The sequence below is a fragment of the Carassius carassius genome, chromosome 49, assembly GCF_963082965.1.
Source record: "Carassius carassius chromosome 49, fCarCar2.1, whole genome shotgun sequence".
Classification (NCBI taxonomy): domain Eukaryota; kingdom Metazoa; phylum Chordata; class Actinopteri; order Cypriniformes; family Cyprinidae; genus Carassius; species Carassius carassius.
In genome coordinates this window covers 23,327,916-23,353,885 of record NC_081803.1, presented here as the reverse complement: position 1 = coordinate 23,353,885, position 25,970 = coordinate 23,327,916, and the positions used below count along the sequence as shown (strand labels likewise).

The 25,970-nt window shown below is 39.6% G+C and overlaps 2 protein-coding genes and 1 long non-coding RNA gene across 6 annotated transcripts; 2 read left to right on the top strand and 1 right to left on the bottom strand.

Moving 5' to 3' along the window:
• Positions 1–3,957: 3,957 nt before the first annotated feature.
• Positions 3,958–19,413, bottom strand: LOC132132752 (myotonin-protein kinase). 4 transcript variants are annotated; one of them, XM_059545272.1, is made up of 15 exons: positions 19,100–19,413; positions 17,117–17,205; positions 16,960–17,043; positions 16,777–16,872; positions 16,505–16,653; positions 16,290–16,383; positions 16,016–16,213; positions 15,342–15,587; positions 15,184–15,263; positions 15,019–15,109; positions 9,392–9,570; positions 6,456–6,553; positions 5,277–5,329; positions 5,053–5,127; positions 3,958–4,393 (listed from the first exon to the last, which is right to left on the bottom strand). In XM_059545272.1, the coding sequence occupies exons 1-15, from the start codon at positions 19,284–19,286 to the stop codon at positions 4,292–4,294; spliced, it is 1,821 nt and encodes a 606-aa protein (XP_059401255.1). In that variant the 5' UTR covers positions 19,287–19,413; the 3' UTR covers positions 3,958–4,291. The 4 variants fall into 4 exon arrangements, with proteins under 4 accessions (XP_059401255.1, XP_059401253.1, XP_059401256.1 ...); XM_059545270.1 differs by having other exon boundaries at positions 17,117–17,208; positions 19,100–19,412; XM_059545273.1 differs by lacking the exon at positions 5,277–5,329 and having other exon boundaries at positions 17,117–17,208; positions 19,100–19,411.
• LOC132132753 (uncharacterized) lies at positions 11,154–11,464 on the top strand. Its single transcript, XR_009429077.1, has 2 exons — positions 11,154–11,241; positions 11,273–11,464. It is a non-coding gene; the product is annotated as an uncharacterized LOC132132753 (long non-coding RNA).
• An 805-nt stretch (positions 19,414–20,218) lies between the features above and the next one.
• si:ch1073-303d10.1 (protein LBH-like) lies at positions 20,219–22,124 on the top strand. The gene is made up of 4 exons (XM_059545370.1): positions 20,219–20,235; positions 20,531–20,600; positions 21,141–21,352; positions 21,919–22,124. Exons 2-4 carry the CDS (start codon positions 20,535–20,537, stop codon positions 22,031–22,033), a joined length of 393 nt encoding a protein of 130 aa, XP_059401353.1. The 5' UTR covers positions 20,219–20,235; positions 20,531–20,534; the 3' UTR covers positions 22,034–22,124.
• Positions 22,125–25,970: the final 3,846 nt, after the last annotated feature.

Sequence of the window (25,970 nt, the reverse complement as noted above, 5' to 3'; positions counted from 1 at the left end):
CAGTGTATTGTATAATTTCCCTACTTGGGACAATAAAGTATATTTCATTTCATTTCATAATGAATTTTTATCTAAACAATTTATGAACATATTATAATATATGTATATCTAATTATTTGATGTGAGCAGCTATTTAACAGTTTGAAGACATTTTAAGACACTTTCAATGCTTGTCCAAGATACTAGAAAAGGTGGTATCCACACAATTATATTCCTTCTTAGAGAAAAATGGTATATGTGAGGATTTCCAGTCAGGATTTAGACCGTATCATAGTACTGAGACTGCTCTCCTTAGAGTTACAAATGATCTGCTATTATCATCTGATCGTGGGTGCATCTCTCTATTAGTTTTATTGGATCTTAGTGCTGCGTTTGACACAATTGACCATTCTTTTGCATAGACTTGAACACTTTGTTGGCATCAGTGGAAGTGCATTAGCATGGTTTAAATCGTACTTATATGACCGCCATCAGTTCGTAGCAGTGAATGAAGATGTATCCTATAGATCACAAGTGCAGTATGGAGTACCTCAAGGCTCAGTACTAGGGCCGCTACTCTTCACGCTTTATATGTTACCCTTGGGAGATATCATCAGGAAACATGGTGTTAGCTTTCACTGTTATGCTGATGATAATCAGCTCTATATTTCTCCACGACCCGGTGAAACACACCAATTTGAAAAACTAATGGATTGCTTAGTCGATATAAAAAACTGGATGACAAGTAATTTCTTACTGCTACACTTCATCTACAGCGATATCGTTGCCTTGATTGCAAATAAATGCACAGACACTATTTAACTGAACAGAGATGACATCACTGAATTCAATGATGAACTGCCTTTAACTATCATTTTGCATTATTGACACTGTTTTCCTAATGAATGTTGTTCAGTTGCTTTGACGCAATGTATTTTGTTTAAAGTGCTATATAAATAAAGGTGACTTGACTTAAAAAAAAGAGTCTTTATAAAAAGACAGTAAGGAATACAGCATTATACAAGTCACAAAAGACAAAAGATTGCTACAGAAAAATAATTTTAAAATAAAAATTTTTCCATTTTCATTTTAATAAATGAGAGCATGAATCTCAAATGTTACATAAAATATTAATCATTTATCATTAATATAAAATATTTCCACACAATATCTCTAAATGATGTCTATATTTATTCCATGAAGGTAAATGATGACATAATCCTGTCTTTAGGATGAATTATTTCATTAAAGCAAGGTTTCCCAAACTAGGTTTCATGAGCTTATGAGAAGCTAATAATTAATAAAATAAGAAATATTAATAAGTGAAAAATGTAAAACTAAAAACAATAAAAATAAATCACACACACAAAAATATTATTTTATTTGTTTCCTGCATAGTGTTATGAGAGCTGTGAACGTGAAAGTGTTGATAAATTATTGAAATATTAACTTTAAATCTTCAAAAAAATATTTCGCTTACAAAAAAGGATACAAAGAAAGGGCTTTAGTCTCTGCAGTCAGCAAACAGTCAAAAACATCCATGGCTTGGGATTCACCACTAGGGGGAGTACCATGTTCACCATCAGAAACTCAACCTGAAACTGACAGCTGATCATCAGAAGCCACACCCACTCCATTCAGAGGACAAAGCCACACCCACTCCATACTGAGGACATAAGCCACACCCACTCAATTTATATGACAGAAGCGACACCCACTCTATCCAGAGGGAAAAGCCACGTCCATACTGAGGACAGAATAATCAACCACACAATTTATAGGACAGAAGCCACGCCCACTCAATTTAAAGGACAGAAACCACACTCACGTCACACTGAGTACAGAAGCCACACCCACTCAATTTAAAGGACAGAAACCACACCTACATCATACTGAGAACAGAAGCCACGCCCACTCAATTTAAAGGACAAAAACCACACCTACATCATACTTAGGACAGAAGCCACGCCCACTCAATTTAAAGGACAGAAGCCACACCCACTCAATTTAAAGGAAATAAGCCACACCCACTTAACTTAAAGGACAGAAGCCACACCTACATCATACAGAGGACAGAAGCCACACCCAGTCAATGTAAAGGACAGAAGCCACACCCACTTCATTTAAAGTACAGAAACCACACCCACTCGATTTAAAGGAAAGAAGCCACACCCACTTAATGTAAAGGACGGAAGCCACACCTACATCATACTGAGGACAAAAGCCACAGCCACTCAATTTAAAGGAAAGAAACCACACCTACATCATACAGAGGACAGAGGCCACACCCAGTCAATGTAAAGGACAGTTGCCACACCCACTCAATTTAAAGGAAAGAAACCACACCTACATCATAAGGGGACAGAAGCCACACCCAGTCAGTGTAAAGGACAGAAGCCACACCCACTCAATTTAAAGGAAAGAAGCCACACCTACTCAATTTAAAGGACAGAAACCACACCTACATCATACAAAGGACAGAAGCCACACCCAGTCAGTGTAAAGGACAGAAGCCACACCCACTCATTTTAAAGGAAAGAAGCCACACCTACATCATGTAGAGGACAGAAGCCACACCCAGTCAGTTTAAAGGACAGAAGCCACACCCACTCAATTTAAAGGACGGAAGCCACACCTACATCACACTGAGTACAGAAGTCACACCCACTCAATTTAAAGGACACAAACCACACCTACTTCACACTGAGTACAGAAGCCACACCCACTTCATTTAAAGCACAGAAACCACACCTACTTCACACTGAGTACAGAAGCCACACCCACTTCATTTAAAGGACGGAAGCCACACCTACATCATACTGAGGACAAAAGCCACAGCCACTCAATTTAAAGGACAGAAGCCTCAACTACATCATACAGAGGACAGAAGCCACACCCAGTCAATGTAAAGGACAGAAGCCACACCCACTTCATTTAAAGTACAGAAACCACACCCACTCGATTTAAAGGAAAGAAGCCACACCCACTTAATTTAGTTAATTAAAGTAGTTAATTAAAGAGTACACCCACTCACTATAGTTATGAAAACAAAACTTCTGAAATATATCCTCGGATGTTAGTGACATCTGGAAAAACACTTTGCAGGCTTAGAGCAGCAAAACAGCTTAGGCTGGTTTAACCTGGATTTTTATAGCAGGGTGAGAATGTAAATTTTTTTTTATTATTTTAAAATGGTCAGAAGCTATATTAAGCCATTTAAACTTTGAAGCAAACCTTTAACTAACGGACACATCTTTCCAAGAAAAAGAAAAATAACTCACTCTGTGTTAAATAAATAAGCCAACTTTATTTCTAAGTTAATCACTCTTAAATAGTTTTCATGGTTAAAACAACTTGTTTTGTACAAAATATATCTCTGGTAAATAATGATGTTGAATATGAAAGTTTGAACTCATGTCATGCACACAAACATGTGTAATTTATAAGACGGCACTCAGCGAGTGGTGCTTCTGTTATTGTGAGTATAAACCTACACACACACACACACACACACACACACACACACACACACACCTGACGTCTGAAGCGCAGGGGACAAAACTACTTTAATCTCAGTGCAGATTCGGACTCACGTAAGGCAAACAGTTTTTCATTTACAGCCAAGTACATCAATATTCTGATATTAATCAGAATTTGGCAATATTCAGATTAGTATGGAGACTCATACGAAACACTGATTGCCTGATTCAGTTTAAGACAATATTTAAATTCTCAAAAATCTGGTTCCCACTTCTGGAATAACCCTGCTTTAATGAGAAACGTGTTGCATGTAAACACCTTATTCAGGAAATCCAATGAAAGAATTATGGATGCTTACATGCTTAGCTGTAGGTATTAACGAATGGAAATTTATATTACCACTTATTATTATCGACATTTGCAATAGTCGATCAAGTTGTTGGGCATTTCTGAAGGGTTTGAATCTTAATTAAATTATGTAAAATGGTTGATAAAAAAGCTGAGCACATACTGCAAACCAATGGCAGCATATACTCTCTCTTAGGAAATCTTTTGGACAATAGAAAGAAATGTAATGTGCATGTGTAGAGCAGGCCTAAAACTACTATATTTATGCATATAAACATCATATTCGGAATATGAGTGCAACCAGAATATGGAGCTGAAACGGTTTGGTGTGAATGTAAACATCAATGCTGAATCAAATGAATTCAGTGTGCAGACTGAATTATGTGGCCGTGATGCTCAAAAGGTTTTGTAGTCTGGAACTGAAGAATAGAGAGGAAGAGATCAGACTATTGCACAGTAGAGTAGACTATCTAGTGTCTGTTCTTCAGGACAGATCAGATCTGCAGTGTTGCTCCCACAGCGGCAGTTCAGTCCTCTTCACACAAACCAGCAGATACGACTCACTCCTCACCTGCGGCATCCGCACCTGTCAATCAAACACGTTTACCAGATGACTCACTGATGGAGACAGTTACTTCTGGTTAAATATAGGAAATCTCTGCTTCCCTTTAATCTCTCACCATGTGTGACACGCTATGGGGAACCCAAATATTTCATATTTTTTAAGTCTTCAGAGTGCAAAGTAATTTTCCGCTTTTTTAAAAATTATTTTATATTTTATTCAGGTTTACAGATGATAATTATTTCCAAATATAGGTATTATTTACCTATATAGTCATTCAAATGATCTGTTAAAAATTAAAGTCATCAGTTTTTTTCCATACTGAAATATATATCACAGATAATCAAATATTGCAATGTCAGTTTTCCAATTTATTTTCTAATATTGTGCAAACCTTGTCTACAGGTATCAAAAATGCTGAATGCTAATAATGAAATGTGAATGACTATTTGGTTGCAATCAGGATAACAAAATAGAGTATAATGGGAGAGAGATATAAATAGAGACTTGTAGTGACTTGTGACAGAGCCACAATATGCACAATGGCGCATTTATTAGAAAGTTAGACTGAGAAACCATTTCAAAGACTAAAACAATTTAATTATAAAGCTATCTTGATTTTGAAATCTAACTCAGTACTGTTGTGGCTCGTGCATGTAAGCACCTAGGCCAGGTGCACTTACCCTGTTGAAGAGCAGCAGGTGGCGGTGCAGGGGTGTCACTAGCGGGTAATGGCAGGCAGGGGGCGTCACTGAGCTCTACAGACATCAGGTAAGTCAATCAGCTTTCAGGGGACAATGCAACTGACACTTGTGGGAATGACGCACACGGATCATTACACAATAACAGATAAAGGTGACACGCAGCCATGACAGATGCAATGCTAAAGGTGCTAAGAGAGGCTTACGTCCCGCGTGGAGTCCAGACAGCGCAGCGGCCGACACACACACAGCTCTGTGACTGGAGGAGAGAGAGGTGTTAGATGGGCCTCTGCCAACACACACACAATCACACACACACACACACTCACTCACACTCACACACTCTCACACTCTCTCTCACACACACACACACACTCACACACACACACACACACACACTCACTCACACTCTCACACTCTCTCTCACACACACACACACACACACACACACACACTCACACACACACACACACACACACACTCACACACACACACACACACACACACACAACTCACTCACACTCACACACTCTCACACACACACTCACACACACACACACACACACACACACACACACACACACACACACACACACACACACACACACACACACACACACTCACACACACACACACACTCACACACACACACAAACACACACACACACACACACACACACACACACTCACACACACACTGACACACACACACACACACAAAAACACACACACACACACACTGATCTCGTAGCACTGTGAGCTGGACAGCTGAGCGTGAGGAAATATGCGAGCATCAAACCAGAGACAGAAGATGTGTAGGAACCTTCTGAGTCATTACCAGTCTCATCATGCAACATTTCATGCAACAACTTCATGGGCCAAAAACAAATATATATATGAAAATGTACATTTTCTATTAACTGTTCTTGTATATAGAACCATGTTGGACTGAAAACTAATTTAAGAACAAATGTATGTGATGTATGTTTAAGTTAGAATAAAAAGAGCATATTTTGTTGCAGACAGCTTTCTCATATCAGTGGACAGTTTGACTGATACTGTATATTTAATATATATAAAAACTAATCCTGTATTTTTTCCTATATTAATTCCTAATAATTAAATTAGGCTTACACTGTAAGTGAGACAAGCAATACAGACAAGTGATTAATCACAATTTGACAATGGACTTGCTGACAGATCTAGTCTGTGATCCTGCAGTTGTTCTGTTGTGTATCATTATCTATTTCTGACCAGATATTTATCACTATTCTCAGGGCAGAGCTTCTAACACACTGTACAGATATTATTACACACACACATCTCTGATGATCTGTCAGCGTGACATCTGTAATGCTAATTCCAGATCACAGATCATTCCCGACCTTGGTCCGTGCCGGCGGTCAGTCTGAAGATCTCCTCTCTCAGTCCGACCATCTCCTGCTCGAGCTCTCTGTTCCTGCGCTCGGCTTTGTGCAGACGTCTGGAGAACATCAACAGCACTGTATCAAAACTACTGCAGAGTCTTTCACTGATCACTGCTAGAGAGAGACAAACATCTAAAATCCTGAAGTAAAAACCTGTTAAAGGATTAAATGTAACCTTCTGTATAAAGTGGAGAACCTGTTTAATCTAAAATGTATCATGAGTCTGAGCATTTGTGATTCATTTGGAGTATGAGTCTGAGCATTAGTGATTCATTTGTAGTATAAGTCTCAGCATTAGTGATCCATTTGGAGTATGAGTCTGAGCATTTGTGATTCATTTGGAGTATAAGTCTGAGCATTAGTGATCCATTTAGAGCCAGAGTCTGAGCATTTGTGATTCATTTGGAGTATAAGTCTGAGCATTAGTGATTCATTTGGAGTATGAGTCTGAGCATTTGTGATTCATTTGGAGTATAAGTCTCAGCATTAGTGATCCATTCAGAGCCAGAGTCTGAGCATTTGTGATTCATTTGGAGTATAAGTCTGAGCATTAGTGATTCATTTGGAGTATGAGTCTGAGCATTTGTGATTCATTTGGAGTATAGGTCTGAGCATTAGTGATTCATTTTGAGTATAAGTCTGAGAATTAGTGATCCATTTAGAGCCCGAGTCTGAGCATTTGTGATTCATTTGGAGTATAAGTCTGAGCATTAGTGATTCATTTAGAGTATGAGTCTGAGCATTAGTGCCCCATTTGGAGTATAAGTCTCAGCATTAGTGATCCATTTGCAGTATGAGTCTGAGCATTTGTGATTCATTTGGAGTATAAGTCTCAGCATTAGTGATCCATTTAGAGCCAGAGTCTGAGCATTTGTGATTCATTTGGAGTATAAGTCTGAGCATTAGTGATTCATTTGGAGTATGAGTCTGAGCATTTGTGATTCATTTGGAGTATAAGTCTCAGCATTAGTGATCCATTTAGAGCCAGAGTCTGAGCATTTGTGATTCATTTGGAATATAAGTCTGAGCATTAGTGATTCATTTGGAGTATGAGTCTGAGCATTTGTGATTCATTTGGAGTATAAGTCTGAGCATTAGTGATTCATTTGGAGTATAAGTCTGAGCATTAGTGATCCATTTAGAGCCCGAGTCTGAGCATTTGTGATCCATTTGGAGTATAAGTCTGAGCATTAGTGGTTCATTTGGAGTATAAGTCTCAGCATTAGTGATCCATTTAGAGCCCGAGTCTGAGCATTTATGATTCATTTGGAGTATGAGTCTGAGCATTAGTGATCCATTTAGAGCCGAGTCTGAGCATTTGTGATTCATTTGCAGTATGAGTCTGAGCATTTGTGATTCATTTGGAGTATACGTCTGAGCATTAGTGATTCATTTGGAGTATGAGTCTGAGCATTAGTGATTCATTTGGAGTATGAGTCTGAGCATTAGTGATTCATTTGGAGTATGAGTCTGAGCATTAGTGATCCATTTAGAGCCCGAGTCTGAGCATTTGTGATTCATTTGGAGTATAAGTCTGAGCATTAGTGATTCATTTGGAGTATGAGTCTTAGCATTTGGGATTCATTTGTAGTATAAGTCTGAGCATTAGTGATTCATTTGGAGTATGAGTCTGAGCATTAGTGATTCATTTGGAGTATGAGTCTGAGCATTTGTGATTCATTTGGAGTATAAGTCTGAGCATTAGTGATTCATTTGGAGTATGAGTCTGAGCATTAGTGATCCATTTAGAGCCAGAGTCTGAGCATTTATGATTCATTTGGAGTATGAGTCTGAGCATTAGTGATCCATTTAGAGCCCGAGTCTGAGCATTAGTGATTCATTTGGAGTATGAGTCTGAGCATTTGTGATTCATTTGGAGTATAAGTCTGAGCATTAGTGATTCATTTGGAGTATGAGTCTGAGCATTAGTGATTCATTTGGAGTATGAGTCTGAGCGTTAGTGATTCATTTGGAGTATAAGTCTGAGCATTAGTGATCCATTTAGAGCCCGAGTCTGAGCATTTGTGATTCATTTGGAGTATAAGTCTGAGCATTAGTGATTCATTAGGAGTATGAGTCTGAGCATTTGTGATTAATTTGGAGTATAAGTCTGAGCATTAGTGATTCATTTGGAGTATGAGTCTGAGCATTAGTGATTCATTTGGAGTATGAGTCTGCACACTAGTGATTAATTTAGAGTCAGAGTCTGCGCAGAAGTGATTCATTTAGAGTCTGAGTCTGCACAATAGTGATTCATTTAGAGCCAGAGTCTGAGCATTAGTAATTCATTTGGAGTATGAGTCAGAGCATTAGTGATTCATTTGGAGCCGAGTCTGAGCATTAGTGATCCATTTAGAGCCCGAGTCTGAGCATTAGTGATTCATTTGGAGAATGAGTCTGAGCATTAGTGATTCATTTGGAGAATGAGTCTGAGCATTAGTGATTCATTTGGAGAATGAGTCTGAGCATTAGTGATTCATTTGGAGTATGAGTCAGAGCATTAGTGATTCATTGTGATTCATTGATCACACTTGATCATACATACAGTCATGATAAAAACTACCTAAAATGATAAAAAAAACATCTGTGCGGAAAATGTATTTTAATTGATTTGAAGTATAATTAGATTTTTTTATTTTTTTGGCTCCCTTCTGTTTACATTGAGAGGTTTTATGACCTTTACTGCAGCTTCACTTTCATGACACACACACACACACACATATATACACAGTACATATAGGCCTATACATAAAATATTATAATATTCATTGAATACTGAAATACAACAATATATTTTTATCGAATACTGAAATATAATTTTATATATTTACCATATTAAATAACATAATTAATTATCAGATATGACTGTAATAGCTGAGTGCATGCTGGTGTACCTCTGGAGCTCGTAAGCGTGTGCATCGCTCTGCTCCGTATCTGCGCTGCTGCTGATTGGCTGGGGATTGTTGTGCTCAGCAGGAAGTGCAGGAAGTGCTGTCAGCTCAGCAGTGATGGATTCTCTGAGCCGCCACACCTGATTGTGCAGCACGTTCACACCGAAGTCTGATTCAGACTGCTGCTGGATGGAGATCACTAATGTTAACAGATGACACCTCTCAAGGCCTTCCTTAGTGCAATATTTTACAAACTCAATCATATTTACTCCTGTTATCCACAAAACTGTAAATATGTTATAACCTGTAAAAATGTCTATACTGCCTATATTACATTTAATGTTCATTTATAGCTTTTTTTTTTGGTAAATTTTTTTATTCTTTCATTTTATTATGTGTCTTGTTGTTGTTGGTTTTATATGCATGCACTGGAGGGTTCGTTACCAAAAAAACAATCATTGTGTTCCCTACTAATTTCAGAAAATCTGTTTTATTTTTTCCCAAATTCTGTTTTCCATTTAAATTCCATTCTAATGTCTTAATAAAATTTGAATAATCAAAAAGCACATATATTCGACTCCCTCATAAAACTTTATCAATTAAAATTATTAACAATAATAATGTCTCGGGTTACGAATGTAACACTGTGTCCTCTAGGGGTCGCTATGGGGAAACGCCTCATCGTGACCCGTGTCCGACGCATTGAAAAAAAAAAAATAATTGGCTGCCGACAGCCCCTGAAGTCACTACTAGTACGACTATAGAATAAAGAAGCGCTGGGAGAACATGTCATTTAATTTTTCTCCTCCGTGGGACTCGAGACCGGTGAGTGGCGAAGGTATCACTCATTTCCAAATCACTCCACCGGCCTCGATTCCATTCCCACAGCTCTCGGCCCCGCCCCAAACGTCACATTAAGAAAGGGCATGAAGCTGAGCACGTAACCCTTTCCGTACAGGATTTCAGAAAGTACGCAGATTCTTGCATGCACACTTACCACTTATGTGGACTAAGTGTGCAAAGTGTTCAACGTGCACACTTATCACCAAATGCATTTCAGAAAGTGCACAGAACTTAGAGTGTGTACTTAAATTTTCCTAAGCATCGCAGAGGTGCCGAACCGAACGTGAGCGGCAAGCTCAAATACAATCCTCTGAGGCGAGGGGGGCACTACCTGAGACCGCATTATACAAGAAGATTCTTGCAAATGCCACCTATACTTCCTGCTCGATGCGTCAGCAAGAAGGCATATCCAGTGCCGCGTTTCCACCGAAATTACCCAGAACAATAGCAAATAGTCTGGTGACGTAGGTCTGCACTCATTTCTCAATACAAAGTACGCAAATTTTGGACTTGCATCCTCGGTAGTTCAGACTTTGCTCATTCGACTCGGGAGTGTGATGTCCGCGATGACGCAAATCCGGTAATTCTGCAAACAGCAGCGTACTTGATAACTTCAGTCAGCTCGCCTTGGCTACTGCACTTTTCCTGACTGTATGTATACAATAAAATTAAATAGGATATCAAATACCAATGCCTCCTTTCATTTTCATTTAAACATAATAACAGCTGCAGAAATGTACAGTTCAGGAAAATGTGTATATATACAGACGTTACAATGAAACAAAAAATTATGGCAATTGCTTCTTTTTATTTTCATTTTAACATATAGATAAATTGAATACAGAGTAAAGATTACCTGTTAGATTTACCCAAAACGAATTATAGTTTATGTTTAACCACTAAATAGCAGAGATGGGACCAAGTCACACATGTGCAAGTCTCAAGTAAGTCTTAAGTCTTACCTTCAAGTCTCAAGTAAGTCCCAAGTATTTTTTTCTTGGGCAAGTCAAGTCAAGTCAAGTCACAAGTTGTCAAGTCAAGTCCAAGTCAAGTCCGGTAGTAAGTCAAGTCAAGTCCAAGTCAAGTCACCTTAATATTGTTATTTTACCTGCAGAATCTGATCTTAATAAAGTTAAAAGACAAGATATAAGTAACTGTCAGTAAATTAAAATAATTTGGATTTGCATTGTAAATACTCATGTTCAGTAAAATACATCATGGAATCAAACAAAATTGTAACTTCATAAAATTATTAATTTTTCACTTCTGCCAACAGTGTTTGAAAGGTTTTACATTTTCAACATTGAGTCCATAAAACAAATAACAGCTAAACATCCAACAGACTCCTCTCTGAACATCTCTCTCTCTCTCTCTCTCTCTCTCAAACACAGTTTACATACAACATTAAACTTTGTTACATTTCTCCTCTCTCTCTCTCTCTCTCTCACACACACACACACACACACTCTTTCTCAAAGTATAGAATATGAATATGACGTTTTTTTCAGTTGTTTCACACTTTTTTGTTATCTACAGTACAGACCGAAAGTTTGGACACACCTTTTCATTCAAAGAGTTTTCTTTATTTTCATGACTATGGAAATTGTAGATTCACACTGAAGGCATCAAAACTATGAATTAACATGTGGAATTATATATGGAATTATATACATAACAAAAAAGTGTGAAACAACTGAAAATATGTCATATTGCCTTCTGTCTGCGGTCCAGCTCACCCCTAAACCATCTCGATTGGGTTCAGGTCCGGTGACTGTGGAGGCCAGGTCATCTGGCGCAGCACCCCATCACTCTCCTTCTTGGTCAAATAGCCCTTGATGCCTTCAGTGTGACTCTACAATTTTCATAGTCATGAAATTAAATAAAACTCTTTGAATGAGAAGGTGTGTCCAAACTTTTGGTCTGTACTGTATATATATGTATATATAAAACTGTAATATGCACTTCTCATGATTAGGTAATCATGGCAGCTGTAGTCTTATTCACATTTGTTTTCGGGGCTTAAGCCCCCTTAGCCCAGCCCTAGCGCTGCCCCTGGAATGCGTTTTTTTGACGGCCTGCTAGCGCATCATTAGGGGCCGTTCACATATCTCGTCTTTTGCGCGCGCAAGTTCGTTATTTCCAATGTAGGTGCGCGGAATGCACGCTCATAATGGAAGCAATGCTGTCGCGATGCGCACGCCCATCGAGTTAAAAACATGTGACAATAACTAAACATTCAGCTTCATCCTTTCCCGTAACAACGTTGAAAGCTCAGCCAAGATGAAGGAACAGCTGATCATAGCTGTATATGGATTGCTATTTTGAAATAAATTTAGTAGCAGAGCTACTGCAAGCGATTTTTTTGTGCTGCAAATCCATTTATCCTTTGCTGAAATTTCCGCGTCTCCATGGAGAGAGAGCGCGTCATGGTTGCTTAGCAACGGCAGACGCCCCAGGGGCGCAACTGCCCGAATGCTTTGGAAACAAGGAGAAAGCGGCGCTATTGAAGACTGAATGTCACTTCACTTCACTCACTTTCACTTATTTTTACAAATAATTTATATATTTTATATTCAAACTGAAATCATGATGTGATTAACACTCAAGTCATTCAAGTCATCGTGTCTCAAGTCAAGTCAAGTCCCGAGTCTTTAACTTCAAAGTCCGAGTCAAGTCTCAAATATTTTATTTTTTGTCAAGTCAAGTCACAAGTCATAAAAATAGCGACTCGAGTCGACTCGAGTCCAAGTCACCAAGTCACAAGTCCCCATGTCTGCTAAATAGACATCAGAGCCAGCATCACACATCAGAAGGTCTAGCCGAGGTGAGGCTGCTCTCGGCGGATACATGATCACTGATCTCCCGCTGATCGCGTGGAGCTCACAGTCTCTGAGATCGGTGAAACACATTTTTAAATAGTGGATGTCTTTATAAATAAACCACAGATTTGAGTTTTAAACAACTACATTCTCGCCTGAAATACCTTTAAAATTACATTTCATGACACAAAAACAGTAATATTTTGAAAATGATCCGAATAAATTGTGGTTGAAATCACAATGTTGCATGAACTCAACCAATAAGCATGTTTAGCGCCCAAGTCCCGCCCCCGAAAGTTCCAGAACTTTGAAAAGTACTACATCCCATTTTTTTTACCAGGAACTTTATTTAGTTCCTGGTTCCTGCAGTGGAAACACACCGAGTACCAGTCGAAAGTCCCTAGGTCCTGGGTAAAATTCCAGTGGAGGAAACAGTTTCCTCAGGGTGACCTGGCCGGACATCCAGGAAATTCTTGCAGTGCAATAGTGAGTGAGTGAGTGAAGTGACATTCGGCCAAGTATGGTGACCCATACTCAGAATTTGTGCTCTGCATTTAACCCATCCAAAGTGCACACACACAGAGCAGTGAACACACACACACTGTGAGCACACACCCGGAGCAGTGGGCAGCCATTTATGCTGCGGCGCCCGGGGAGCAGTTGGGGGTTCGATGCCTTGCTCAAGGGCACCTAAGTCGTGGTATTGAAGGTGGAGAGAGAACTGTACATGCACTCCCCCCAACCACAATTCCTGCCGGCCCGGGACTCAAACTCACAACCTTTCGATTGGGAGTCCGATTCTCTAACCATTAGGCCACGACTTCCCTCGAGATCATACTCACCCACCCTGGTTCCTGTGCTGGAGCCCCGCTCAAGGGGCACTCCCATTAGTCTGGACCATCACTAAGGTGGTCACTATGAAACCGTAGAACCAACCAAAAACATCATAGGTCCAGCATAGGAGACTGTTATGCAAGAAGTTCCCACCTAACCTCGGTCAGGTGGAGAGCTGGTGGTTATAGGGGAATTAGGAAGGGGAAGATAAGGGCAGATGTAAAACCTCAAAAGAGAAAAAATCAATACTCAAGTATTACTCTGATTTGGACGAAAGCGCTGATGCCTTGTCTGGATCACGTCCCTTAGTCGTGACACTAACCTCCCGTACCCGTCTCTGATCCTCAGACCAGGACGGATCAGGACCCCTATGTTGTTCGGGTTCAGACCTGGACCTTGTAGAATGAACGATTTGAAGGCCGCTGAGTGGGCCTTCGCCTCCCTGAACTTCCCGACTACCGTCTCAACGGAGGTACTGAAAAGTTTGAAAGCCAAAACCGGAGCATCGAGAAGAAAGCCCCTTTCTTTCTTCACGATTACTGCCAGGTTTACCAACAGATGACTCTCTGTTACCACTATGACCGCCATAGACCTGCCCATGGTGCAGGCGGCCTGCTTGGTAGCACACAGAGAGAGTGCTCTTCTCTCTCTCGTGCTATTCACCCAAACAAAAAGTAGTCGCCATGATTGATAGATAAAAATCGCGCTTACATTGTTCAAATGCACACTTCAAACAGAACAGTCAGTGAAGATGAAGAAGAGAGTGACGTGTTCTCCCGGTGCCTATTTATTCTATAGTCGCACTGGTAGAGATGTCAGGGGCTGTTGGCGGCCAACTTGTAGGTTTTCCTTCAATGTATGTTTCAGACAAGGGTTTATGACAAGGTGTTTACACATAGCGACCCCTAGAGGACACAGTTTAAAGTTCCCTTGAAAGGGAATTGTACATTTTGAACAATAATAGTGCCCTATGAAACGTGTTTTATTTTATTTCAGAAATCCTGTGTTGTCTGTTTGAATTTCTCTTGATTTTATGATGAGAAATTTGAAAAGTTTAAATAACCACAAGTTAAAATTTTACTGAGTGAATTCTGTGATTCTGTCCATGTTTTCATCAGTCAGTGTAAATCGTACTAGTTTTCCCTGGAGGTGCAGCTGATCTCTGTCCTGCTGCTGGTTGATCTCAATCATGATGTCCTTGCTGCGGTCCAGTGCTCCTGTCTCTCTGATAATCACAGCAGCATAAGAATATGTTACAGCTGCGCTCAACAATAAAGCCGTTGATGAAGAGTCACTAACCTGGTGGCTGTGTAAGAGTAGCCCACAAATGCCAGATGAAGCCCGACAGGTGCTTGCTCCATCACATCACTCAGCATCTCCTGAACAAAAGAGCAGAAGAAGTCAGATCACTCTCAGATTGATTCACATCTCTGTGATGGATCTGATGGCTCTGGTACCGTGTGGCTCAGACAGTCATCCAGCACGTCAAAGTTGGAGGTGTCTGTGGCATTGGAGACGTCAGGACAGTACGGAGGAGGGAGGAGATGAAGGGAACTCCAGTCCAAACCCGTAAAGAATGGGTGTTTTGTGAAGTCCCCGGAGCCCCGTGAACCCAACCTCTCGCTCCTGTCACAGATCACAGCGCTGATGAGTGAACGTGCCTCCTCGGACACCTCCGACTCCGGAGGAAACTCAAAATAATCCTGTTCAGACAGAAAAATCCCAGTCAGTGCTTGCATCATCTATATTCACGCATTTGTTTTACATTAAAATAATATACTGCAAAGTGTCATGGGATTTGTCAAAATGCATATGAATGAATCAAAAGCATCACTGAATTAGATCTGGACGAGTGCGAATATAAAAGTGCATATCTAAATCTGCATGTTGTGCTTGTTTCAGTTTAACTGAGGACTAACTCGGCGCTTCACAGGTATTTTGTATCGTGACCCCTTTAAAGACAGCCCACGAAGTTGACGTTCCCCTCGTTAAGTGAGCATGTACCTGAAATGTAGACATAATGCTGCTGTTGTCTATATTTCAGCAGTGTGATCAGCAGAAATCATTATCAACATTTTATCGCAATATCGTTTACCGTCCAGCCCTGCATCCTCAAGCACAGCTCCTTTACCTTGAAGTGTATTATTTTAGCGTAGGTCTCAGAGATGGACTCTGCGTAGAAGGGTGTGGTTCCCAGCAGCATCTCGTACGCACAGATGCCCAGAGCCCACCAATCACATTCAGAGCCATAGGCTCCGCCCCCCTCCACCGCCCGCAGGATCTCTGGAGACAGATAATCTGGAGTCCCGACGGCCAGCGACGAGTGGATCTGAGAATATACACACATATATATGAGCACATGACGGCACATGACTGAATGTAGGCTTACGTCTGATAAACATCACCAGTCCATCATCCTCCAGACGCAGACAGGAGCCAAAATCACCCAATCGTGTGTGACCGTCTGCTGTCAGCAGGATGTTGTCAGGCTTAATGTCTCTACGGGAAGAGAGCAGACATCAAACTGAACATCTAACATCCTATGTACTCGTATATATATATTCAATTTAGAGAAATTTCTGAATCGAACCATTGCATGTTTAGGTGTCAGTACAGATACCTGTGCACATAGCCGAGTCTGTGGACTGAATCGACGGCCATCACCATCTCAGCCAGGTAGAACTGAGCCATGTCCTCCGGGATACGATCGCCAAACTTACTCAGCAACGTCAGCAGATCTCCACCGACATAGTAATCCATGACCAGATACTGCAGCGCACAAGAGGAGAGACACTCATAAACCAGAATGACAAGATGAAGAGACAGAACTGTACATCTGATTTAGTCTTGAATCAGTGCATCAGTGAGACGGCTGTATGAAGTGACACATACAAGGTAATTGTCGTCCTGGAAAGCGTAATGCAGTTCAGTGATCCAGCGCCGGTCTCCCTTCAGCAGAACCTCGCGCTCCTCCTGATAACACGCCGTCTGAGCGCACACAGCACTCTATTATGGCTCTTAATAATTCTGATTAAGTGCTTTTAGAGAAGATGAACACTAGTTTTTGTTGTTTACCTCTCCACGCTTCAGTATGTTCCACTTGTTCATGATCTTCAGTGCGTAAACCTGCTGTGTGTTTCGCATGCGGGCCAGAGCCACCTGTGCATTCACACCTCAGTCAATATATCAATACTCATCCGCTTCATAACAGAAGCTGCACAAACCCTCTCACCTCGCTGAAGGTTCCTCGGCCGATCACCTTCAAGATGTCAAAGTCATCCCTGCTTATCCGAGTCTTCTTCACCTGTCTGACCAGAGGCTCTGCTGCGAATATTGGAGAAGAGAGAACGTCAAATTTATGGATATTTTATGTTTTTATTTGAGAAGGATCTTTAAGGCACCTAATCAAGTAAATGGCAGCTGAAGACAGACAGGAGATGCTCTTGGTTTCTGCTGGAATGGTCATCACAAAGAGAACACCGGCTCGTTCCCCTTTAAGACTGCATTGCGCATAAATAGAACAGATGAATCTAAGAATAGCACACTGATGTTTGAGTCTTTTTTAAGGCAAGTTTTCCAGCCTTGGATTCGAGTCGCTCTCGTGGGTGCAGGAATGTGAGCGAGACCGAGGCAACAGTGTACACAGTTTTACTGCAGAGAATTTAATAATGTTCTCAAAATATTGTTTATACACTGTTTATAGATTTTTTTTTAATTCAGCTGATTATCCATTTAACATTTTTCAAACGTTACTTTTAGTTTTTAGAACTTTCAGAGAACATCCAAAACTAATGTATCAAATGGAATGTTCACATAACAAAGAAAAAACATTTTTAAAAACTGGACGTTTAAACATTCAGAGAGCAAAACATTCTCAGAACATTTTTATTAGCTGGGAAGAAGTATTTGCCTTGACAAATTTATAGGCTCCAGTTCAGCTTGTGTTAATACAGCATCCCTCGTGTCCTTCCAAACCTGGACGAGTGTCTTTCTTCTGTTGAACATAAAAGGCTATTTTGAAGAATGTGTTTAACCAAACAGTCAACGGTAGCCATTGACTTCAATTGTATTTTTTTCCATACTATGGAACTCAATGGCTGCCAGCAGCTGTTTGGTAACAGTAAACAAGCATTCTTTCAAATACTTTCAGATCATCAGCTGAAATAAAGGTTTGGAGAGTAACTGAAGACAGAAGGATCATTTTTGGATGAACTCTTTCTTCAACTACGTATTATATAATACAGCACTGACCGGCATCATTTGCATTATCTGTGCCGTCTGATTGTTCTGTGTGTTTAAATTGCTTTTCATTTTCATTTTCCAGCATTTTAATAATCCTCTGTTGAATCTCTATTTCTGGTTGTGTGCGTGTGACAAGTAAACTTCAGACCTGAAGCTCTGTGAGTTTTCACATGTGACATCACTTCCTGTGTCAAGGCCTGTTTTACGGTTGATATGAAAAGTTCAGGTATGTATCTCATCACTTCCTTCCTGCTGTTTGCCGTTTCCCTCGCATGAATCAACAGAGATTCGGCTGCCATCAGCATAAATGGAAATCTGTGTCCAACAGAGACTCTCCAGCAGTCTGTGTGTCCCTCTGAACTACCGTCTGTCTCTCTCTTGGCCATGTAGGGTGTGACCAGAAGAGTGTCAACACACACTCACACTGCTGCGTGTGTGTGTGTGAGACTGTGTGTGTGTGTGTGTGTGAATGTTCTGTTGTGCATCAACAACTGAATTCTAAAAGTGTTATCTTAATACCACTGTGACACACACATGTGAGATCCTTAAAGGGACAGATCACCTAAAAATATCAGTTCTGTCATTTCATTCCAAACACATGCTGCTCTTTTCCATGCAATGATAGAGAGCAGGAGCAAATGCTTTACAAATGACTAAAGAGCATCATTAAAGTATGAAAACAGTCATGTTCTAATTTGAAGGTCTTTTAAAGGCATACGATAGTTTTGTACGAGGACTTTTGCATATTCTAACATCCCAGAACGTTTTGCTGATGACTTTCATTCTGGGAGTGAACATTAATCATTTTATAGAATGAAAGTGTGAGTAAATCATGACAGTATGTTAATTATAGGGTGAACTGTCCCTTTAAAAACCGGTGAATGTGTCTTGTGATTGCATGACCTTCATGACCTTCTAGCCCCTGACTGATGAACACACACATGAGGATGAAGAGGATGAAGATGGTACTGACCCCACTGCAGGAAGCGCTGCACGTGTTTCTCTCTGAGCAGAGCGGCCGAGCTGAACTCCTGATAAACTCCCACCAGCAGATCCAGCAGCGTCTGAAGACTGACAGGGCCCTTGGCGTGACCCGGCTCCATCCCATGAGCGGCCCCTGTGAGCCCGGGGCCCGTGGACATGGCGGAGATCCGGCTCATCCACAGCCCTGCTCCATGATTCCTGAATCCCAGTCCGTCTGTGTGTTTCTGTCTGTGTGTTTCTCCAGCCGGCAGACCTCTGGCTCCAGACCTTTTTTGGTTTGTTGCTCAGCCTCTCTCTCTCTCTCTCTCTGCTCTGTGTGTGTTATTGTGTATTTTGTTCTTTCTTTATTGCTCTGCTATCAACCCCAGGTCACTCACAGCTTCTCTAAATACAGAAGTTTGTTGGAATGAACTTTAACTCTTCTCTGTCTTTCTCTCTCGTCCTTCTCTTCCTGTTTATTCACGCGCGTCTCTCTTTCCTCTTTCTGTGCAGTTGACTCATCGTGCTCATTTTTAAACTCAGATGATACACTGTGAAAAACCACATCTGTCTTGTGCTCCAGTGAAATATAAATTCATCTTAAAAAAAAAAAAAATTGAGCACTTGAGAACAATTTATGACAGGTTTTTGTATTTGTGAGTGCACTGAAGAAAGCGTGTCCTCTGTCTCCCTCTAGTTCTGTGTAGATGATCCAACACCAGTGTGACAGCGGAGACATAATGTACATTTACTGTACATTTGCCAAAGACAAACAAACAAACAAACAAGCCCAGGTGAGAAAAATAACTCAAAAGTAATGTAACGCGCTACCTTACATAAAAAGCAACTAAGTAGCTCATTTAGTTACTTTTGTTTGTAGGAGTAATGCAACATTGTAATCATGCATTACTTGTAAAAGTAACTTTCCTCAACACTGTGTGTGTGTGTTTGTGAGTGTGTGTTTGGTGTCAGGTGTAATATGAAGCTTTAATCTCCTGAGATGTTAATCCTGCTGTCTCGGCATGCTAATACTCTCCAGAGGAACAGAACACAGACAGAAGGACAGAAGGACATCAGGAGGACAAACGCACTGGAAGCTGAACACAGAACGACTGAGCGACTTGATCTGAACTCACCAAATCACAGGTAACACTCACTGACCATCATTTTTTTAAAACCATGGTATTCTTAGAAAGCCTGAGAATGCAATAGTCAATGAATATAAACTATCTGTTTCAATCAGTGTGATACAGCAGGCCTACCACCAGAGTTAAACAGTGATTTTATTGTGTAAAGAGAGAGCGTGTCATTGCACACGTGTGGCTGTCATTAGACTGTTTGTGCATTTATTACCACAGCATCTTTACACTGCATGCTTGCATGGCATAATATTGTTGCAGTCTTACATGCATCAGCTCAGCACAGGTGTGTGTGTGTGTAGTGTGATGTCCGCAGGTCCACAGAACTCCAGCGTTGAGCTGCAGAGGAGACGAGAACATGCATCATATCAGGTATCAGTCATTCATCGCATGTATTAACCAGCTTCTCACAACTTTATAGAGTTACATAAGTATTGGGCAAAACGTTCTTAAAAGAATGTTTGTGGAACGTTCTTATGACCTTATTAATATTTGATATATGTTCTCATAATGTTGAGAGAAAATGTTCTGAGGTCAACAGTTGTGCTGGACACTGTGTGTCAATCAGTCTCTGCAAAAAAAGAGGAAGGTTTAGCTATAATGGCCTTTTTAACAGCAGCATTCTCAGAATGTCCTCATGGTGTTTTTTGTACTCGATGAACATTCTAAGAAATGTTTTTGCAACATTTTAACATTTTGGAAACGGAACAGAAGTTAAAAACACTAGAACTTGTTTTGCTGTTACTCTTCAGAGGGCCACACGAGAGCCCCAGTCGTTCCTGACCTGTAGTAAATACTTTCAGCTCATTATCGGAAAGTATTTTGAAGTATTCCATAGTAGGGAAAGAAATACTGTGGGAGTCAACGTGATAAACATGGCTGATCTCAGTGTGATCCGTGTGTTCTGTGCAGATTTTCCCGGAGCCTTCGGAGCAGCCGGAGCTGGAGCCGGTGAAGGAGCGTCTGCCGTCCATCGTGGTGGAGCCAACGGAGGAGAGCGGAGCTCTGCAGTGGCCTTCTCTTCACACACAGACCTCCATCAATGAGGAAGAGGAGGAAGACCCTTTCCAGGACCACTGTGAGCCCATCAGCGCCGCTCAGGAGGAGCAGACCAGTGCGGACGGGTCAGGATTCAATCATTCACATCCACATGACCACATCACTCACCAGAACAGCTCCAAACATCAGGAGAATATCTGAGGGGCTCTTGTGAAACAGTAGCCTATGATGATTTATACAGACCAAACAGTATTTACAAAAATCATATTTTGTCAACTCAAGACAAATTTGAGTAGCAAATGAAAAATCATGATAATGTCTGTATTAATTGTTTTGCTTATGTTCCCATTAAGTTGTGAAAACATTCTAAAAAAAGAAAAAAACAAAACAAATGTTTTTCCTGGTTATGTGAATATTTTACTAATATTACGGCAATGTTAGATTTGAATTTTCCCTGAGACAAGTAATAACATTAAAAAAAAAAAAGTTTTAGTGATAACATTTTAAGAAGGTTATTAAAGACCCGATATCTTTCAATGAACGTTCTATTAATGTCACTGAAATAATGTTTGCTCGCGTTCTGACTAGTAGCACTGATCTGAATCATTAATCTGAGAGTTACAGGTGTTGAAACTGTCTAAGAGTAACAATCCCAAGTCATGCATGATGTGACTAAATGAATCTGTTTCAGAGCTCCTCGGTTCAAGCGTGCATCGATTCCTGGCGTTCAGATCGACTGCAGCAGACTGACTCCGCCCCATTCGCCGACGTCATCACACTCGGCCCCGCCCCGTTTTCGCAGCTGAGCGACAGACAGCACAGCTCACTGTACAACTGAAGCATTAGAATTGTAGTGTTTTTTCTGGTTTATAGGTTTTACCTTGAAATATCAATCTGATGGCATTAATTTAGGCGAATGCTGAGTGGGTGTGAAATTAATAATTGATCATTGCTTTTCGGCAGCAACAAACGCACGTGAAATTACAACACTGGTGTAGTTACCATAGTGAGATGTACTCATCTAACAGTAGGGGGCTCCAAAGTCGCAAAAATACATAAAAATATATACAGTTGCTTTTGAGATTTTGAAAAATGGTAAAGAAATAATTTCGGCTATGCTGTATTTCTATGTGACTAATCAAATGATGTGATATAAAACACATGATGTTGTAGATGATCTAGTATCACGACATGTTTGAGTGCAATAGATTCTGTCAGATTTTGTGTTTCTGTTTGCACACAGCACTTGTAATCCGTGTGATTGTGCTCAATAAAACCCATTCTAATCTCTGGATTCATCTAACTTCACTCCCAGGAAAAGCATGAACTGATAAACCGATGTCTGTGATGCAAGCACAGACGCAGTCAAACACAAGAACACTTTCCTCCTTGTGTAAGTGTTAAATAACAGTCAGATGGTGTCTGTGTTCACTGTGTCCTGACAGAATCCCAGCACACACACAATAACGAGAGAAGAGTTCACCAAATTAACTTATAACTCAACAGCATGGAGCGATCGGCAGGGTTTCTCCGTCAGAATCAGTCGAGATGTAGACTAAACATCTCATGACTGCAGACGCTCACATTCCTGAAGAACACACTTAACCCTGTGCTGCTGGAGAGAGACGTTTAACCCTTCCAATACATGAGAGCTGACCTCTGACCCTCAACCACAGCCAACAGAGAACATTCCCATAAATGTTAGGAGAAAACATGCTTATGACATTATTAATATCTGATATACGCTCTCTGAATGCTGAGAGCAAATGTTAGTTCTCTGAGCATCTGTATGATGCAACAATAGAACCTTCTCACCACATTTCCAAAAGGAATGTTCTTCTAACGTTCACAACCAGATTTTTTTTTTTTTGAATGACCTCATTCATTTTAATTTTAATTTATGATAGTGTCAGTGTAAAATAGCTGATGAAAGTGGAATGATCTCTGGAGAGAATGATAATAATCTTGTTTTAATGTCAAAGGAAACAGCAATGTGTTTATATATATATATATTCATTTATCTAAAGGTTCAAAACATTCGTTTTTTAAATGTTTTTAAAAAAAGAAATTCTTGGTTATGCGAACGTTTCATTTGATAATTTTCCAAACATTATGGAAATGTTACTTTTGAATGTTCTGTGAAAGTCATAAAACAATTAGAAACATTTAAAAAAAAAAGATGTTAAACATCGAACGAAAATGTTTCAGCGCAAAGTTTTCTGAGTTCAGTGAGTCTTTCTTCTGAATGTTCTCGGAATGTTCAGAATGTCTAGTTGTTTTTAAACGTTTCTTAGACATGCACATATTATGGAAACACTTTCATCCTTTTGCGAACATTATGAGAATGTTACATTTGAATGTTCTCTGAACGTTCTGAAACAAGTAACACCAAAAAACAAGGTAGGTTAACATCCAGCTAAAATGTTTTAGATATAAAATAATGTTTTGGTGCTAGTGTTTTAAGAATGTTATTGAAGAGCAGATAAGTTTGAACAAATGTTCCTTATTGTTACCGGAAGAATGTTTGCCCCTAACTTTGAGAAAACCTTGTTAGCTGGCATTTTGTCAGAGAGAATGTGATCAGGACACACACACACACACACACACACACACACACACACACACACACACACACACACACACACACACACACACACACACACTCCTGTCCAGATGGTTGACCAGCACAGACAAACTCTGTAGGATGTTTTGCAGGTTAATGTAAATTATTTTCTTGCTTGGTGTTTTTGTGTTCAAATATAACAATTCAATTTACTTAAAAAGGAAAATGACTAAAGATATTAAGTCTTGTATTCTGAAATCTTTTGCATAGAACAAGAACAAATATCTGCCAGTAAAGTCAAAATAATCGTGTTTTCCCTTTTAATAAAATGAAGTTTTCTGACAACACTGCATGGGAGATATTTGCTCTTGTTTGTTTTTAAGATTTCCATCATTTTGAATCATTTTAAACACTGCTTAATATCTTTCATCATTTAGCATCTCCAGTAAATATATCTTGATTTAGGGATTTTTAGATATTTGTACAAATTTTTTCTGCTAGTTTCCAAGAAAACATTTCTCATTTTTATTTAGTTTAAGATGAAGTACTAAAATAATGAACGGAAACTAAAACTTAAAAACTTTATATATATTAAACACTCAAACACAACAAATGCATCAAAGCATTAACTAAAATTAAAATTAAGATTTATTATTAATTAATTATAGACTGTATTAGTATAGACTGTATTCGTGGCAATGTCACCTAGTAAAGATAAATGACATTAATACCTGTTTTCAAAAGTTTGTGTTTTCATGCCCCAAACCAATGCAAATGCAGGGCCAAAGAACACATACAAAGTTTTCAGCTTTTAGTTGAAAACAGTGTCTTGTAAACGCCTCTAAACTAGCTGAACTCCCAGAATTCCTGCGTCTGTCCGTCCATCAATGGCTCTCTGTTCCAGACTCCCTCCTCTGAGTATGGAAGCAGATTAATCTCAAATATAATTCACGCAAAAAACATGATTCACACATGCGTAGACAATTTTACATGCATGAAACCTAATTCACGTACACACAAAAAAATATCCACGTGCGTGAAAAAAATATATATTCACAAAAAGCAATTCACAAGCGCAAAATAAAATTATATACTCATAAAATACATTTCACAAATGCAAAACACAATTCGTAGATATACAACTGTGCACAAAAACCTTTGAATGTTTAAAATGTATGAGTGTATCCTTGCATTTGAATGTGCAAATCGTCATTCACGTACGAATCGCCTTAGATATGTGTGTGTGTGTGTTTTTGAGACTTTCCTGGCAGCATAACACTCGTAACACAGAGCAGTCGTACTCTTCAGCCAATCAGATTTAAGCTTACCAATCGACCAATCAGTATCACGTGAGGGCGGGCCTACCTGCATGTTACGTCATCAGCTTTCGACCAGTTCATGGCTGAGCAGAGGTAAGTGCAGTTAATCGTTCATTTCTGTTTAGAAGTTAGAGATCAGTTGAAGCAATAGTTTATTAACTGCTGTTTAGTCGACATGTGAATATAAACATTTATTTTTAGTACTGATGGATTTTCATGTCCTGTCCACCACACATTCAACTGATGATAATGACGTGCATATAGGAGACATGTTTTGATCTGCATATATTATGTAGTTTTATTGTTTCAGATTTCCAAGACAGATGATATATGAAGATGCAGACAACCAGTACTGTGATCTTACCATTTCTACTGTAATTCTTTATAAAAAGTCATGTTGCAAGCAATCCATTTTGACAGTTGTTTCAACACGTGGTTGAAAGTGATGCATTGTTACTGTATTAATTTGTCTCCTGCGGACTATATGTACACGCTTTAGGAATAAAGCCTTGCTATGCATGCATTATTAAATGTTCTTGTAAGAATTAAAAGATTCAGACATAGTTCAATTTGTACACGTATTATTAATTTGAAAGTTTCCGAATCATTTGGGAATAAAATATATAAAATGACTTGATCATGATTAATGTTCCTGTTACATATGATCATGAACTGACAGTCTAAACTGTGAAGCACAATATTCAGTACAGAGAAATATACGTCTCTTCAGGAGTTGTGAGATCCATTCAGAGTGTACTTTGCTTTTAAAGTATATAAATATAATTGCAATACATCAAGTGAAAAGTTAAAAAAATGAATTGTGTTCAGTCCGGTCATCAGTAGACCTCTCTGTTAGGACAT